General features: G+C 41.6%; 1 protein-coding gene across 5 annotated transcripts in view; it reads right to left on the bottom strand.

Moving 5' to 3' along the window:
• The window catches only part of MITF (melanocyte inducing transcription factor), a 110,314-nt gene that overhangs the window by 14,326 nt on the left and 78,067 nt on the right, over positions 1–17,921 (bottom strand). For 3 of the 5 annotated variants that reach the window (XM_054215872.1, XM_054215873.1, XM_054215876.1), the window contains exons 3-5: positions 7,407–7,634; positions 6,193–6,276; positions 4,729–4,824 (exon numbers count right to left, since the gene is read on the bottom strand). In XM_054215872.1, coding sequence (XP_054071847.1) covers positions 4,729–4,824; positions 6,193–6,276; positions 7,407–7,634 — 408 coding nt within the window. The remainder of the gene's footprint in view (positions 1–4,728; positions 4,825–6,192; positions 6,277–7,406; positions 7,635–17,921) is intronic. The other 2 variants (XM_054215874.1, XM_054215875.1) reach the window with 1 other exon arrangement.

Below are 17,921 nucleotides of genomic sequence, written 5' to 3'. Positions count from 1 at the left end.
AAAAAACAAAAAGAAAAAAAAAGAAACACCTACAATAAATGTAAGGTCACAGCTGCCCATCACAGACTATGGTCCAAGTTGCAATATTAACGGTATTAATGTCAGAGTGACCACTCTCTCTCTCACTGCTCTACAAGGCCGACCCTTGTATCTTTTGGCCCCTCAAACGCATCCATGACACAGACACAGCAATAACGTCATACACCCTTCTGACTTGGATGCGTTTTTTCTATTCATGCTCCTAAGCACGGGGAGAGCACAAAGAACTTGTTTGTAGCCCAGGGACTTGAAGTTCAGAACCAGACATGTGAAATCTAATCAGGAATTTTGAGGGCGGGGAGCGGGGGGATGGGGCAGAAATAAAATACATATTTTATTTTTTCCCCAGAAATCTAGAATCTAGCATCTCAAAGCTTGCATAAAACAGATAGGTTATAATTAAACATGGAGAACAGTCAAGGTCATCAAGCTGCTTTACTTAGTGCAAGATGGACAGTGCTCGTTACAACAGGTTTGTGATATTTATTTTTATTTCTCTAAAGGTGTCAACACTGTGCCTGATTTCCTGTGCCAGCAATCACCATGAAAGGGAATGTAGCGCAGGCAGCAGCTGCTGATGAGCGTGCTGAAGTCCTGCAGGGATTGCAAGTACCAGAGGGACCAGACCCAGGGCTGTGCAACAACCAAAGCACAAGCGCTGCTGATGCGGCATTAGCTAAATAAAGGCGGATGAAGGGAGAAATTTGCACAGCTGAAAAACGTTGCAGGTTTGCATGTACACATGAATGCCTATCAAGGAAATTCACATTAGATAGAGGTAGACACCAACAATCTCAGTTTAAATCAGTGATCCATAAGCAAAGAGACTGATCGGCTTCTTTCTTTGACTACTTTTCTCAGCAAGCTGAACTCCGCAGGGCAAAGCTGAAGTTTAACTGTGTGACTATGTATATGGTCCACGCTCAGTAAGAGCCTCTGAGAGGCCTCTTCTCCAGGATGGCTGCAAGTCACATCTTTGAAACTAACTCCATACAAACCCTTTCATCTGAAAAATATAAAGTGCAACACGTCAGCTCATCTCACATGGCTAAAATGCCTGCAGTTAAGCCAAAATTAAGGCACATCCTCTGCTGCCAATTCTACTCCAGGTCCCAGAGGAATCAAAATTAGTTGACTTGTAAGGTAAGGTCAATAGTTATTAGTGCAGAGTTCAGGGAAATGCAGAGGAGAGAGGACTCCTATGCTGGGGGCACTGGTTTGAGATGGACAAGTTGCCAGCGCTGTGAGCACACAGAAGCAGTCACTAGGTTGAAATGGGGCAAAAAACCAACAAAAACAAAACAAAAAAACCCCAGACCAAACAGTGCTTATGGTGGACACAATGCATCAACTCCTGGTATTTATTTCAAATGCCTACTATTGGAATAAACTGGAAAAAATTAAACATTATTGGCAAACATTTCAGCTCTAATCTACTAAGGCAGTCACAGAATCGTAGAATCGTTACGGTTGGAAGAGACCTTTAAGATCATCAAATCCAACTGTTAACCCAGCACTGCCAAGCTGCCACTAAATCATGTCCCTCAGCACTACATCTACACGTCTTTTAAATACCTCCAGGGATGGCAACTCAACCACTTCCCTGTTCATCCCCTTCCACAAGTACAAAGTAATGGGAAAATGTTCAAAATTCCCACAGCTATTTCATTGGGAAGATGTGAGTCTCAAAACCGTGAAAGACATGGAATTTGATGTCCTTTTTCTGGTGTTAAGGAGGCTCCTTCCCTGCCTTCACCAAACTCTAGGATCTTTCCAACTTAAATGCTTCCCTTAAGGCTTTGTTAGCCACTTCTGGCTAACAAGAAATTTAAATAAAGCATCATTCGACTATCCAATCTTTACTCTCCCAAAAAGTATATGAAGGAAGAGTGGCTTATGCCAGGCTTAGCTTGTTATCTTCATTGAAACAGCATGGTTTAAAAAGCCTTTATTTATGGGATTTCATATTTCTAGGCCTTGGTTTCACAAGGTGCACAAATGAATTACTGCTTTTATATAACAGAAATTTTAAACACAGTAATTATTACTGCAGACTCATCATAGTATATGTACAGGGAAGTCTGAGGCTTTCCTTTCTCCTCCACTACTCCAACAAAACAAGCACCCACATTCAGGTCATTCGGACTTTATATAAATCATCGAGACATCAGCTGTGTGATGAACAGGGCTGTTTCTGAGATATCAGTACACACTGGAGGGATTCTGTTCCCCGGCCCATGCAGCCTACAAGTACTGCGTTGTTCCTTTACCTACAGCACATGCTCAGCGACAGCCCCTGAAATAAGACTCCCCTCTACTTCTGGAGTTTTAAACCACAGGAAAGTCACATTTAGAAGGGGAGCTGCATGTACTCACAGGGCTTTCCATGTCAGAGTCCTGCTAGAAATTGTTTAATTGGGTGAATTAGTTGTCATCTCAACTTGCCACACAGGAGTACTTTACACAGTACCCAGCAATTCAATTACTAGGTCATACCTACGCATATCGCCAGTACATCTCTCAGCAAACGAGTGACCATTTTGTGAGACCTTTCACCACAGGAGCAAAGCCAGTTAACTTGTGACCCAATACCAAAGTTTACAAACGTTTCCAAAAGCAGTTGATTGCAATGAGCTCTTTTCAATTAAGAGGTACTTGGAAGCTTCCCTTAGCTCGCTCTACACAGAAATCTCTGATTTTGCTTATCAATTAAGTACTGTTACCAAATGTAACAAACTGGTCCTTTTGTTCTTTGTTGGTTATGGAACAATAGCAGCCTTTGTCATAGTTTCAGCCCAGCTATTTATAGGTTGTGTCTCTTTAGAGACCATTTCCTCTCTTAATTTCTTCCACCTCTACTTAGCTCAGTCTACAGACATTAATTCCTTATTAGTAAAATGTTGGGTGTTTTAAGAGCTAAATCCTGTTCCAAAAGTAAAGTGTCTGCTACATCAGGCTCATTTTTTCCCCCAAAACCAATTGTTGGGAAAGATGGTTCAATTTCCATCTCTTCAGGATTGGTACTAGGTTAATTCAGAGACTGAAATATGCTTTTTGTCTCCAGCAACTTAAATGTATCAGTAAAGAATTTTTAATTCTGATATTTCAGATCCTTATTTTACAGACTTCACCACATACAGTCAGCAATTTCTGAAGTTTCACAGCAAATGTGGTCCAGGCAGTTTTTACAAGGCTTGTGAAGGGATGCAGACTACCCTAAATATTGATTACATGGACTCCTTGCACCAAAAGAAGGCAGAGTATCATTATGTGCTTGCGTGGAAGCAAAGAGCCACTGCTGGGGTCCCTATGAAACAAGAAAGGAAGAGAAGCACAAAGAAACCCAAATCCCCCCTAATTTAACAGGTCCCAATCCAATGGAACTTCAAAGAAAGGACTCCAGAAGAACCTGAATCCTCAATTTAAAAAAAAAAAAAAAAAAAAGAGAGCGCAACTATCTTGAAGACTATCTTTTCACAGGTTTTTAATTTTTCCTCCCAAACTCCAGGATAGATGCATTTTGCAGGTCATCTTAGATGAAAGGAAAATTCATTCTTTCCAGTAGGACTCTGCAATTACTTCTCCGTTTGCTCAAAGGGCACTATTTAGCAAGGGATGGTGTTGGGCCGTTTCCTGGGGCATGTACCACGTCTCCGAGAGGGCTGTGGGAATCCGTGGGAGCGCAGGACTAGGTTAACATGAAATCAGACGAGTTCTGTCAGCAAATGTAAACCTATGCTACAAAATTGATGCTATGCGGTAAGCTGTACATTTTGGCACTAGATAAAAAAGAAACAGACGCCAGCCCTGGCAGACATCTACTCAGCCAGATCTAACAGCACTTAAGCCTAAGGCAAAAAATTCACTGGAGCTACCCTCCACAAAAGATCAAAATAAGATTATGCCAGAAGTACGATTACATTAATGCCCGCAGCAATGTGAACCAGCAAATGGAAACAGCAACTCCAAAGTAGCCTGCACCTTCCCTCGTTCACCGACTTTTGCACCTCTGTGTTCTTGTCTTTTCTCATGAGCTTCCTACGTCCCCTTCCCCTGTTCAGTTTTTAAGCTTCTTTATTCCTTCCCCTTTTGTTTGTTTTGAAGGTTGGTTTTTTAATTATTTTTTTTTCTCCCTCTAAATTTTGTAACATCTTTGCTGTCATCTAGCTAGGGACTTCTCTCCATTTGAAATCAGGTTAAGCTAAAGCTATGGTGTTAGAGCTAACAATTAAACTGGAGTGTCTCTGGACAGGGATGGTAACACATGCTCAGGTGTGGTGCACAATTTCTTACGTGAACATGACAAGACAGAGGAACCTGGGGTGCTGGAGGTTCCTCCTAGGCTTTCTAAAGCCATGTATAATGTCCGTGTCGATTTTTAATATCAATGGGTATGAGCTCACTTCTGTTAGTTCAGTTCACTCCTTACGGACTAACCTGCCTTTGAAATAAGAAAAGCGAAATTGTCCTTTGTATTCCCTCAACCTGACTCCAGCTTGCATTTTTAAAGTCATGTTTTTCATTGCAACTGTATACCTTAAGTTCCTCAAAGAAAAACTAATTACACTCTATGGGACAATACGATAACTACTTAATTGCTTGGAAAAAAAGTCATGCTACAGTTTTGCATTCTCTCAAGGGAAGACAATTAGACTTAACAGGGAAACCAGAAGGAAAGGGTCATTGTACCGTATTCGCCATTTGCAGGGCTGGGTCCATCAAGCCAAGGATTTCTTCATTGTAACTTGACTCCAGACTAATTATGTCATCGATCACATCATCCATCTGCAGCAGAAAAGGTGGACAAAGAAAAAAGAAAACAGTTATCCAAGCCATTAGGATACAGAGGCTCGACAAAGCACTTCAGCCACACGCTGGCTCTCGGCAGCATGGCCCAAGCAGAGGTGCCTGTGCAGTTTTGCCACGCTCCAGATCCAACCCCTCGGCCATGACTCCCGCTATTCAGCCAGGACAGTCATCAGGTCATGACAAAGCTGAGGCTTCATGTTCTAACCCACTCCTCCCACCAGCAGCTACCCTGCACTCTCTGCCCACGGACACGCTGCTCCTCCCAGAACAGCAGAGCAAACAGCTCCCTATAGAACAAGCTACACTAAGGCTGTGAATCTCTCCGCCATGCAGCACTGCCTGCCTACCCACCACCTCTTTCCTACAGTTTTGGGGTCAAAACCTGCATGCAGACAGCGATGCCCGAGCCCCTGACACCTGCAGGGGAAGGAGGGGGAACAAAGGCTTGCTGCTGGGTGAGAGGCTGCCCACCTTCAACAACAGAAACCATTGGATTCATGTCCCTCATGCACCCTCCTCCCAGGAAACACCACCCAAGACCAGCTCAGAGATGATTTTAGGTGGTACAAGCCATCTTCTGTCTGGGGCTGGGCTGGAAGGTGCCTCCATAAGCTCCTGCAAGGTCAGGAGAAACAGAGCCCTCCAAAACACCCGTGCAGGTGCTTCAAACTGTTCTGCGGGATTGAGTATTTGCTTTTTGCTCACTATAAAAAAGGAGCTTAAATGACAGTCATCTACAAAATCAATGCATAAAGTTGATGGTAGAAATGGTAGCATATGGGGTTTTTGTGTCAGATCAAGAAAGTGTGATCAGAAAGAATTATGTTGACTAAGTGAGGGCAAGAAAGGAACCAACAGTTACAGCACATAGCTGAAGTCTTGCTACTAGAAATAAAAAACCCTTAGCTAAAAAGTAAAATAAAATAAAATAATAATAAAAAGGGATCACTAATGAGGACAAAATACCATGAATGGATTAAAGCCATCTCATATCATTCGTATCATTTTTTTAAATGCAAATGTGATCCACATAGAAATGCAGTCGACATACACGCAATCTTGGGAAAACCTACATTAGAAAAGACTTCCTGAAGTGAGACCTTAGAGCACAGCTGATATGTTCTTCTGCTGCAGCATTACAGTGCTCAAAAAGCATTAGCCCTCTTGGGGTGTTTTAATGCACTTTTGACATCAATGCTAATAAACAATGTTGTTCTTTCTTAAATACATCTTATATTCAACTTCTTAAAGATAATGTGGGGCAAGTTTATTTTCAACATTAATTCAAAGAAACATGCTCATTAGAAAGGGGACCTGTGCTCCAACTCCTGTGTCATCCAGTACCTGCATGCATGATGCTCGTGAGTGTGTATTCAGAGCCGGGCACTCACTCTCAACCCTGCTTTGCTCTTCAAATTTATAAAATCCCTGCAGAAATAAAAAGGAAAAAAAGAAGAAAAAAAAACAAAAAAAAAAAAAAGAAAAAGCAAAGCATGGATCTGAGTTCATGGCACAGTCTCAGTCCCAAAAAGAGCATGATTTAAACAGTGTCATGCACACATGTGCCTGATGACACAGCAAAGTGAAGCTGTAAATATCTAGAGGGAAAAAAAAAAAGATTTGGGTACAACTGGGACAATAGCATGAAACTGTATGATTTTCATTTCTTTTGAAGTTATGGAGCACAAATAATTTCTCTTGCATGTTCCGTAATAACTGTTTCTCAAAGTTGCATAAAGCGTTCCTCACAGAGTGCATCTGTATTATCTGGCACAAAGGCTTGAGGGAAGAGGATGGGGGGGACATGAGGAGCTCTACAATTGTCTCTCATTTGTCATGTTACAAAAACACTGACATGATTCTTACACTTGTTAACATCTTTCAAATCATCTTCCTTCAGCACCTGAGCAGACATGTAACATCCAACTAAGTTCTTGCCAGCTAAGATTAAGACAAGGTTGTGAAGGACTTCCAGGCATAGGCTAGTGAAGTCTTACATTTGCAGCACTGAGCTCATCACAAAACAGCAATCAGTAATATTTCAGGATATATTTGGTGGGATAATCTGGCCTTCCAGCCAAGCAAGAGACTTGCTCAAATTTTACTGTGAAAGTATCTAAAATATCTCAAAAAGCTTTGTGTTTTTCAGTTATTTTTGCTATGCTCTTTGCTCTTTCTACACTGAATGAGCCATAAATAACATTATTCCAGAAAGCTATGGCTTACAAAACTGCTTTGTATTCTCCAAAGGTCAATTATTCACTGCATGCACCACGCAAGAGGAAGAAAAAAAAAAAAAGTCGTTTTCATAAGCATGAACTAGATAAATAGTTCAAAAAAGAGGAAGAGAGAGGGACAATTTTTTTTTGCCAAAATGTTCTATGCAAATATATATTCATCAGGCAGACACAGAGGCAGTAGTTGCATTTTCAAAGTTAATAGTTCAGGAAACAAGGTAAACACAACATCTTAAGAATGAACAAATATGGTTTAAAACAGAAAGAAAGCAGATGGCAATTCCATTTTAGTGAAGAACATGCACAGTGAGAGCATATTACCTCTTTTTCACAGTTGGAGTTAAGGGTAAGCATAGCCATCGGGCTGTTGGGTGCGCTGCTTCCAGTTCCAGGCGGCATGACATGATCACCGGGCTGGTTTGGACATGGCAAGCTCAGGGCTTGGTTGGCATGTTTGTTTGCTAGAGTGGTAGAGAGGTACTGCTTTACCTGCTGCCGCTGGGCTTGCTGAATATGGTACTTGGTTGGATTCTCAAGGTGAGTCTGCACCTGCATGACACAATTTAAAGAGTGCTTTATTGTTTTACAGCGTCATTACATGTGCTATCAATTTGGGACATAAATACCAGCTAAGCATTTGACTTAAAAGTACAAACCTGGGCAGCTCCAAGGAAGTCAAGAGCAGTTCGCTAATTCACATTTAGTGGCAAGAAATCAGTTTATGAGCTAGTGGTTTCTATAACCAACTTATTAATGGTAAACCAAGAAGTTCCACGTATTTTTCTACAACATGAGATTCCCCACTTAAGAGCAATGCTCAGGTTTCCCAGTTTAGACAGACACCCCAGAACCGACAGTTCTGCATTCAGACCTTCAGCTACGCGACATTTAGTTTTCACTAAAATATGGAGAAACAAGTTGCACTGCAGGACTCATTTTACTTGTTAGTAGCTACCAATTAAAAACCAAGTAGTATGATTGCTATCCTTTATCAGATGTCAAGTAATAGAGAGATCAAAAGGTTTGCTGTTGGTTTTTTAGGGTTTGGTTGTGTTTTTTTGTTTGTTTGTTTTAAAGTAGCACATTGGTTAAAAAAAATACACCATTTTTTGCCTACCAATTATTTCTCTCTCAGATATATGGCCTAAATCATATACAAATAAGACAGCCTGTTTATAAGCACATTATGCAAATAAGATGCAAGAAAAGAAGTGTTTCAGTTCAGATCAATCACTGTCCTCAGCAACAGTTATTTTTGTATTTAAGACAAGCTTTTCAGTACTTAGAATTTTTTTTATATACAAAATATGAAAAAACTCATACCAAACTAATCTTGCGCACCCTAAATAAGCAAAAGAAGAAAGGCAATATTTTCCATGCAGAATGTTCACCATATCCTGGAAACTCTTTAACAGCCTTCTTTGATCATTAATGTTTTTATCAGAAGGTAGAAAACAAACCACAATATAATAATACTCTGAGAAGTCTTTTTGTTTTGTAACAACAAAAGTCACTTAAATGGAACTGTTTCAAGCGACCACATATGTCCCCGTGTGCTTTTGTGGAGAAATTAAATAATATGTACTCGATACCTGAGGAAAAGGATTTCTTGTATACCATAAGCCTTCTTAGCAACAAGTTTTAAAATAAGTCTGCAATAACAACTCACCTGATAATGATTATACTCAAGCATTTCCAGCATACTACTTATAGGTTCCGAGAGAAGCGACTGCAGTATCCTTTGCTCTATGCTACTCCAGTTTGAGGGATTCACACACAGAAGCACCATAAACAGGCTACCCCAAAACAGCAGAAGAAACTTGAATGCCACTGGTCGGACTTAAAGTAACCTACGCTAATTAGCCACGCATGTAGAGAAACAAACAGTTCACACAGGGGCTCTTCTTGGAAGCTGTGCAAGTTTAGCCCTAAGTATTGGTATTATTTTTTTCTCCTGGCTTTGACGTCATGCTTTTTCATAAACATAAAAGGACCTTTTAAGTGATGGGCTATCAAAGTCAGATTGACAGTTGGCTCAAGGCTAATTCGCTATTCATCTTTCGTTCCAGTCATACTAATAGACAATGGTATTTTTCTTCAGCAGTAAGGTTAAAAGTTTTTAAGTACAGAATAAGAAATAACTGAACAAATGCCCTCGAGCCTAACGCATATCCCCTGGCAGTGGGGTGCACTGGATAAACCCACAGGGCTACGTGGTCCTATCTTCAGCTTCCACGCTCAGCCATCCACTGCCCTGCCCATGCAGCCACCAATCCACCCAGGACATGCAGATACACCAAGGATTTGAAAAAGCTCCACCATGTCCTCAGCCTCCCTGGTGCTTCAGAGCCCATCAGTTCTGTCCCAGCCTATAGCTGGGAGAGGCTTTCCAGCTCAGGAATGGCTGACAATGGGCTAAAGCATGTCCCAAATGCAGGTACCTGCACTTGTACACAGGCACTGTACTGTGCACAGTCCCCACACCTTCCAGAACTTGCTTTTCCTTTCTATCCAACTCCTTAACAAAAGCCTGTAGTCAAGCAGAGGCCATCAAAAGCTGCTCAACTTGCATTACTTGCCAAAGCGTCTGCTGCACAGGGAAGCACACTTCAGATAGCGTTTCTAGAGAGATTAATCTGATTTGTTGCACTAAATCGCAAGACAACACAATACAGAAGTCCGCTGTGATAAGTACAGCACTTGCTTTGTCAGTCCCAAACTGCGTTATCAATTTTCATATCATCAGTGGTAAGAGTTACAGTACCCAGACAAGTCTATTTTCCACTTAAATTTTCATCTTCCGAGTAGATAAAGTTATCAGTAAACGAGTTATCTTTGAATATGTTATTTTAAAAAACAAGCCCTAGTGCCTGAGAGAATTTGCACGTTCCTTATCCTCCAGAGCCGTAAGATACCACGGCGCTTCCCCCTCGACCCTGCCAGGGCGATGGGACGCAGCAAAGCCTCTCCTCGCTGCACCCATCTCCTCTCCACGCTCCCAGGAGAGGGACCAGCAAAATCTCAAGATCCGCATCTCCACTGTGCATCATCAAATAGTAGATTATTTATAATATATATATTAATACACTGAACTAACACCACCACATGCCAACCTTTGAAACACACACTAATTCACATTGGATTTTTGTTGGCAAAACACATACTTATTTCACAAGAATATATATTCCCTAAGTTTTTGTTGTAGTATTCCACATTAGAATAGTTTGTTATTTTGCTACTCCATAATTTTTTTTTTTCTTTTTTTTTTATTTTTAATGGGCTGCGCTGTCTTCGGTATGCCAGGCAAGGCAAGAGAAAAAAAAAGTTGTGAACTTTAAACAAAGGAGCTGCGTTCTTTCTCAGACTTTTAAGTTGCAGGTTTCTACTGAATACAGAAGTGTAACTATTCTCTGAGAATCTTCATCTTGCTGAGAAGTGGATCCTTTTTGGTACAGGGCAACCCATTTCAGCTGCAGTTCAGAAGCTATTGTCTCTTCCCACCCTTCCCCCCCCCTTTTTTTTTTTAATCTGTTTTTTGGGGGGGGGGAGAGGGGGGGAGGAGGAGGGAATCTTTCTTCCTCTGCCCACCCTTAAAGTGAATTTAACAGCTAGATACACATTGCTGCATATTTCTGTGCAGCATAACTGCGAAGGCAAATTATAATCTAGTCAATTTAATTCCTGATATGCCACGCAGTCACTTTGGCTCACAGAAAAAGGTGCGTCCTTCTGAAAGCATTCTGAACAGTTACCCCGTAGACCACATTTTCACGTAGAGTCAACCCTTGCTACACGTGGGCAATGAGTGACTCAGGAAATTCATCTACTGTCAGGTGTCTGGGCTTCAAATCAGCAGCAGCAGAGAAGACGCTCTACTGCCTTTACAGAAAGAACCTACCAGAAGAACCATAATCATTATACACTAGATATGCACAGTTCTCCAAGGACGTGTCACATTCTCACACAAATACAATAGTGAACTGAAGAACACAGAGAACTGCCTTTTCTGTCATTAAATTGCTCCAAAATGATGCAAAGGAGAGATTCAGGGACAGAACATTTCCTTTTAATCCACAGCTGGCCAATCATACTTTTACATTTGAATACAAGAACATAAAATTATTCTCTGAATGGAGGAGAATGCGACATAACTACTCCCACCCTGCATGTCAGTACAACAGGGGCAGAAAAAGCTTCACACACGGTCCGTTTTGGACAGACGTACCAGTTTCAACTACCCTGGCTCCGTCCAAGTGCGAGGCCCAACAAGCTACACAGAAGGCATCTGAGAAACTTCAGTTTGATTCTTTGTTGTGTCACCTGCGGCCCTCTTCAGTTGCCTTTGGAGCTCCATCGTTGAAATCTGGTGGGGACCACCTTCATGAAGTCAGTGCTTTTTGTTGAGACTAACTCTGTCTTTTGCCTAGAGTATCCTTTTCTGCAGTCTCTACATCAAAGAGAGCCCAAATGTGCCTAACTTGGGCAATTATTCCAAGATGTACCAGTCACGGTCAGCCTGTAGATAAGCTATAAAGCAATCTTGTTTATTGACAAAATATCTCACAAGAAAAAAGCTGCAAAACAAATCCTAAAATGAAATTCCACTACCCCAAATCTGAAACCATGAATAAAAGCTTTGACTTAATTGAGATCTAATCTTGATCCTCAGCCTCTTCTTGCCTTTGGGGTGAAGAATAGTTCCTGATGTTCTTCCAAATTCATGACACAAAGTGCAGGAAGATGACAATAGATCCAGTTCAAGTATATGAATAGGGGAAAAACAGTTCCTGAGAAACTGCTTATTTTTTTCCACATCACGGAAACAATAGTAATAAACCATATACGCAGAGCAGATTTTTCCCAGCCCTTGGGTCTAGAGTCAATCAAGCAAACATTTTATCAATGGTTTTCACTAGCTTTAAGCATACCCACCATATCAACAGGAATTTTAGGTGTACTTCAGACTACATTCTTCAAAATACTTGTATTATATTACACATCAGTGACAGCACTCCTGAGTAGACCCACTTACCTCCTTCAGTTTGAAAAACTAAAAATATTTCCCATTAAGGTGATCAGGGGCTCAGGAATTTAAACACAAAGCATTGCTGCATGCTTAAGCACGAAGCGTTTGGCTCAAATAGTTCCTCTGTATGAAGCCAACACAAGCAACTGAAGCAGCGCTTCTGATACTTGCTCCTCCTGTCAAGTCTTGCTGGGAATCACTCAGAGACTTAATTTACTAATAACTTGCTAATGATAGCAACCACTTTGAAGAGTTCTACGTGGCAACAGAGCAATGGACCCCCACTCCCAGTGGTTATGTACGAACCAAATCCCTTTTGTAGAGGCACAGAGGAGAGCTCACACTTGGGCAGGCGCAGGGCAGCGAAGCCTATTGGCTTGGCCAATGCGTTTTGCACAGTGTAATCCAGAAACTAAATGCCTAATGATTAAAATAACAGGGAACTTATAGCAGAATAAAAATTAGTAATTAGCTGTGGCTTGACTACCAATCATCCTCTAGGAAAACTTCGAGTTCATTAATTATTGCAGGATCAAGCTTTGACCCACCAGTACTTCTGGATGAAGATAACTAGTCTAAGTTAGTCGGCCTGTGGTATTTATATACTTGTGAATTTGTCCACGTAAGGATTTGTTTTGTTTGAAATGGGAAACTGCAGGAAGCAAGCACAAATACAGCGTATCTTGTGTTAAGAGTACCTCCTCAAGGTGGAACACTGCTTATTGGCTTTGCCATCTCAGTTACTACTTAAAATCACGTCTTACTTGTCACATCTCCAAGTAGAACTGCTTTCAAACTTCTCTTGCCATCCAGGGAGAAATAAGAAAAAAAATTATCTGTTTCAGTCTGATCACAGAATAGTTTTGTATGAACAGCCTTAGGTGCTGCATTATAAAAAGGTAATACTGAAGTTATACAACTGAAGCACTTAATAGTTGTTTTATTCACTTGTGATCTTTCCCGTAACTATTGAGGAATTTAACATGCAATTTCATCACGAAAACTTTTGCAGATACCCACACGACCACTGGATTTCTCATGTTCACACAGCATTCACACGAAGTAAAGAAAAGGCAACCAGGCCGAGTAGAAAAACGGCCAGGAACAAAACAGTAAGTGAATTTGAGGACAACAAAGCCAGTTATGAACTAGCCACACTTGAAACCCAGATATCAGAGCAAGACTTGTCCACCCTGAGGACAGTGATCATGTCCCACCTCATGGAGCCCAGCGTGCATAGGTCTCCTCACCCCCAGGGCCAGACACCTCCTGGCCCCAGGACTTCCTCTGTCGCCCTCTTGGTCTTCCCCACTTCTCATCTACCCCTTTTTTTCATGGGGAATATCTCACCTCCATCTCTCTCACCCCCTCTGGCAATGGCCACCACCACTCCAGAGCCCCTGGCCATCTCCGGTGCCATGCTCAGCCTCCGCCATGTTCAGGCCCAGTTTCTCAGAGGGCAGCCGTTTGTGCAGCCAAAACAGCTTTCCCTGCTTTCCTCCTCCCATTTGAGCTTACAGGACACAACACCTGTTTCTGAGCAAAAAGCAGATTGCTAACAACAAGGACGTGGAGTTAAGCGATGGAGACCTCACACCTGAGCACAAAAAGCTGAAGATGCGTCAAACCCTCCTCTGGTGCGACGCAAGTGACAAAAGGCCATCACAATGCCAGCAGCTCGGGGCCGTCCCGCTCCTCTGGCCCCCACGAGCTGGGAAGGAGCAGATTCCCATTCCCCAAACCACACAGAAGGAGATTCTTCTCACTAAAACCATCACTGAACCTTCCCGTGAAAGTAAAGCCAAACCACTGAATGCTTTATTTAAGCAGAGATAGGCTGGGGCATAGGGACATACCAGAGACTTAGAGGACAGCTAACCAAGGGGGAGGAAGACTTTTCCCCCCTACCCTCACTTTTTTTTTCCACCCCTAATTAAAAAGACCATTTGTTTCAAGTAAATTGCCTTAGGACTTACAGTTTATGATTACAAATAAAATACTTTTTGGTCAGTTTTCTCAGTTCAATAGAACTTTTTGTTGCTTAGACAGCTAAATGTCATGGGATTTTTAATAAAGGTTAAAATTCTGTGTTATTTGACAATTAATGGCACCCAAAGAACAACTACACAAAACCACATCCACTGAAGTGTTTTGCAAGGGCTACAGGCTTCAGCTGGGTCCCCCGCACCAGAAAGCCTGTTCAACATCCTAGTCCAGGGCTTCAAAGCTGCTTTTTAAAGCTACTTTGACCCTTCACTTTCAAGGATAAAAACCCGACAGCAGCAGCAACAAATTGTTTTCTAGGACTTTGAATAAAACCAGAAAGCTGCATAAATAGGTGTCTATAATAATCTGAAGAGAATGACATACGAGAAAGATAAACAATTAGTGCTTCTTGCATTAAGAGCGATTTATTCTCCTGAAGTTTTCTAACCCAGGTTCAAGATTCTGCAAGTCATATTGACCACAGATTGATCCACTAAGCCTGAAAATCCTAAAGACCATAAAGAACTTCAATTATTTCATTAAAATATTGATCATGGGTTTCACTGCAATGCCAAGAAGAACTCTCCTACCACCCAACCCGGAGCAATCCAAATAACTAGCCAGACAATGGTTTAACTCATTCTCAAAGACATTTTCCCACATGCATTAAGCAACGGCATCACATTTTTCCCCCTAAGGACGTCAGTGGCCTAAAGTAGCTTCACATGAGAATTTCAGTCCTCTTGCTTGCTGAAACCTTTCCAGTCCTCCAAGATGCAACAGCTGCCTCATTTGAAATGTAATCAAAATTCAGTTGATTGGGTTGTGATATATCATTCCCCACAGGTGCACTGTGAATTTAGTAATAGATAAAACTATTCAGTTTCTGTTCTCCCCTTCCCTCCATCTTTTCTAGAGCATATTTGCTCCCCTTTCTTTTAGTCCGTAACTCAAGAAAAGCATCCAGAAGACCACTGACTAGAACGCCCAAGAACAGAAAAAAAAGGTGAAGTCACTTGTATTGACTGGGGAATCCAGGCACGATGAGTTGATTCCAGCATTTTACCTTAGGACATAGCCAACACAAGGAAACGACATCAGTTAGCGCAATAGAACTCCCTGGTTACTTAATTCACCCAAAAAACCCTCTGAACTTGAAAACCAAGGCAGGTACAAGTAAGTTGTTTAAGATCTGGCATCATGATTGCAGTCTAAGTGGATCCAACAGTCATCTTCAAGCACAAATAATTATGAAAAAGAAAAGGCACATTGTACAGAATGAACATCACTTATACAACTCGGGGTTGTTTTGCCCATCACCGAAAATTCCTCTGTGTAACGTGACTTTTTTATCCAAGGGAAAGACATGCAGCAGACGAAAAGAACAAAGTTCTTGTGGATTAGTATTTAAAAACTGTGCTTTAGCTATAGAAGCACATGACAACAGTACCTAAGGAAATTAGAGAGAGGTTAGCCAAATTTGCTTAAGGCAACAGGAATTGATGTAATTTGCAGGTTAGTGGCGTGCTAGCTGCCATTCCACAAGTATGGCTTTCAGTCAGGATTCAGTCCTTTGAACTGCTGCATTTTTTTTTTGTTAGGAAACCAGTATTTCAGCTGTTTACTTCCCAACACACATGCCATAAATTTTTATTTTATACAGTTACTGAGAGGATACCAAAAAGCATTGCAACATTTTAGGACAGACAAGGAATTGACTCCATAAAATGTCAGACACAAATCTTTTGCTATGTTTTCACCTACCTTCAGAGCGTAAATATTTTATGACTAACAGGCAACAAGATCAGCCACACAACTGCACCTGACAGGCAAGTTTGAATTATGGTACTGCCACAGCAAAAAGCTTAATTCATGCACCTCATATCTACATCTACTTCTGCCATCCTCCTCTCTCATAAGGAAGCTGGGAAGCACTTTCATCAGCACTTTTGAGATTGCTCGCAGTAGGACACGAATGACTCCTCCTCACAGGAACTGTCAAAGATAGACATAAAGTTGCTTCCAAAAAGCTCTCTTGCAAGACCTGGCGTAGAGATGCGAACTCAAGAGGCAGCAGAGTCATAGGACCACAGATATTTCAGCTGCTCGAAAGCCCAAAGCCAGTGCAGATGGTCAGAAGCCATCTCTGCTCCCAACTTCCCCTTGCAAAGCATTCCACAGCCCAAGCACAATCATCTGCCCTTCCTACAGCTCAAGCAACACCAACACAAGGTTTACCAGATCACTCTAGCACAGTTCACTCACCAAGAGTCACATTAGAGAGGTAAGAGTATTTGTCCAACCTTATCTTCCTCCTAAGGCTGCCAAGCATGGTGCTAGCCTGTGCCAGCTTTGACTTGCAGTCACATATTTAGAGCCTGAGCAAGACTATCAGTTACATTTCATAGGGGTTACTAATCCAGCCACCGTTCCAGCCCTCAGTAACCCCTGCTAGACCTGCACAACACAGTATTTCACTTCCAGGTCTCTGGTTCGCTACAAGCCTGCTGGAAAAACCCGTGTCTTTAATGACTTCACCCTACTGCATTTCCCATGGCAGGGAAGAGGTGCAGAACATCGACCCTTCTCCCCAGCAGGGCCTTGACAGGTCAGACTGCTACTTAATTCACACCAACCTTCACCTGCGTAAAGGATTTAGAGATTCTGGGTTTATTTCTAGAGCCCACACCCGAGACAGCATGCACTTTGCTATACAAAAGGAGGAACATGAGTTTTTCCTCAAGTCCTGTGATGCCCCCAGGGAGACGTTTCCACAGGTGAGACGCAGCATCCTTCTCCACAGCGGGTTTTGCTCAGGTTGCTCATCATTGCTCATTTGTCACATGCGAAGAATGCAAACAGGACTGGGTAAAAATCATGGCATCTTTCACACAAAACAAACAAATGAGAAAACAGAAACAGTGTCATACAAGATGTTGAGTAAACTGTAATCAGAGCCAAGCTTAAAGCAGAAGAGACAGCACACACTGACTCTAAAATAAAAATCCTTATTATCAACTTCCTAGAGACATGGACTTACCCCCACACAGAATGGGACAGGGTGTTTGCTTATCCAGACTTTAATAAATAAAATTCAAGAAGTTTCAAGTCTCCATGCCAAAAGCAGATTTAATGCAGTAAATCTACTTTGCCCCTGCATGGGCTTGTCTTCATGTGTGTCATGCAACACTGACTTGTCACAGGTAAAATTTAAGCTAAAATAGGCTATTTTGCCAAACTGTCAATTAAAAAAAAAAAAATCTAAGAAAGGGAAAAAACCCAACCTGTTACTTTCACAAATTTTAAAACCCCATACCCACTACACTGGTCTCATTTGTCACTATGAGGTTTGGGAAAGGTTGCTCAATTTTATCGCATGAGACACAGTTTTGAGCCAAGATAACTTCAAACGTTGAGGAATGTAATCTTCAGCACTCTGGGGCTAAGCAAGAAATGACTTTGATTTAGAACTCTTTCAAATCCACAACGTTAGCTTGTGAGAAAGAATTGGTACTCAGAGTATTGCCTGTGGGCTACTGAAGTATTTATTTACAAAATTTCAACATTCAGCACTGGAACAGAAGATAGGGAGAGAGATGCAAAGATGGCACTTGATCAAAATATATCAAACACCCAAAACCCACAAACAGAAACAGGTGAATCCTTCTCTTTTCTTAATAAAAGCTATTTGTAAACTCAAATGCAACTCTTGGGTTATCATATTCAAGGGGAAAAAACCTCTCTACTTTGAAGGCACAGTGCACATCAGAAGGACATCTACACTTGTTGCATACTTGTCTAAAAATGACCTAGGTGAAAGACTG

This window comes from Rissa tridactyla, chromosome 10 (genome assembly GCF_028500815.1).
Source record: "Rissa tridactyla isolate bRisTri1 chromosome 10, bRisTri1.patW.cur.20221130, whole genome shotgun sequence".
Lineage (NCBI taxonomy): Eukaryota > Metazoa > Chordata > Aves > Charadriiformes > Laridae > Rissa > Rissa tridactyla.
The sequence above is the reverse complement of the archived record's forward strand: the minus strand, read 5'-3'. Positions and strand labels throughout refer to the sequence as shown.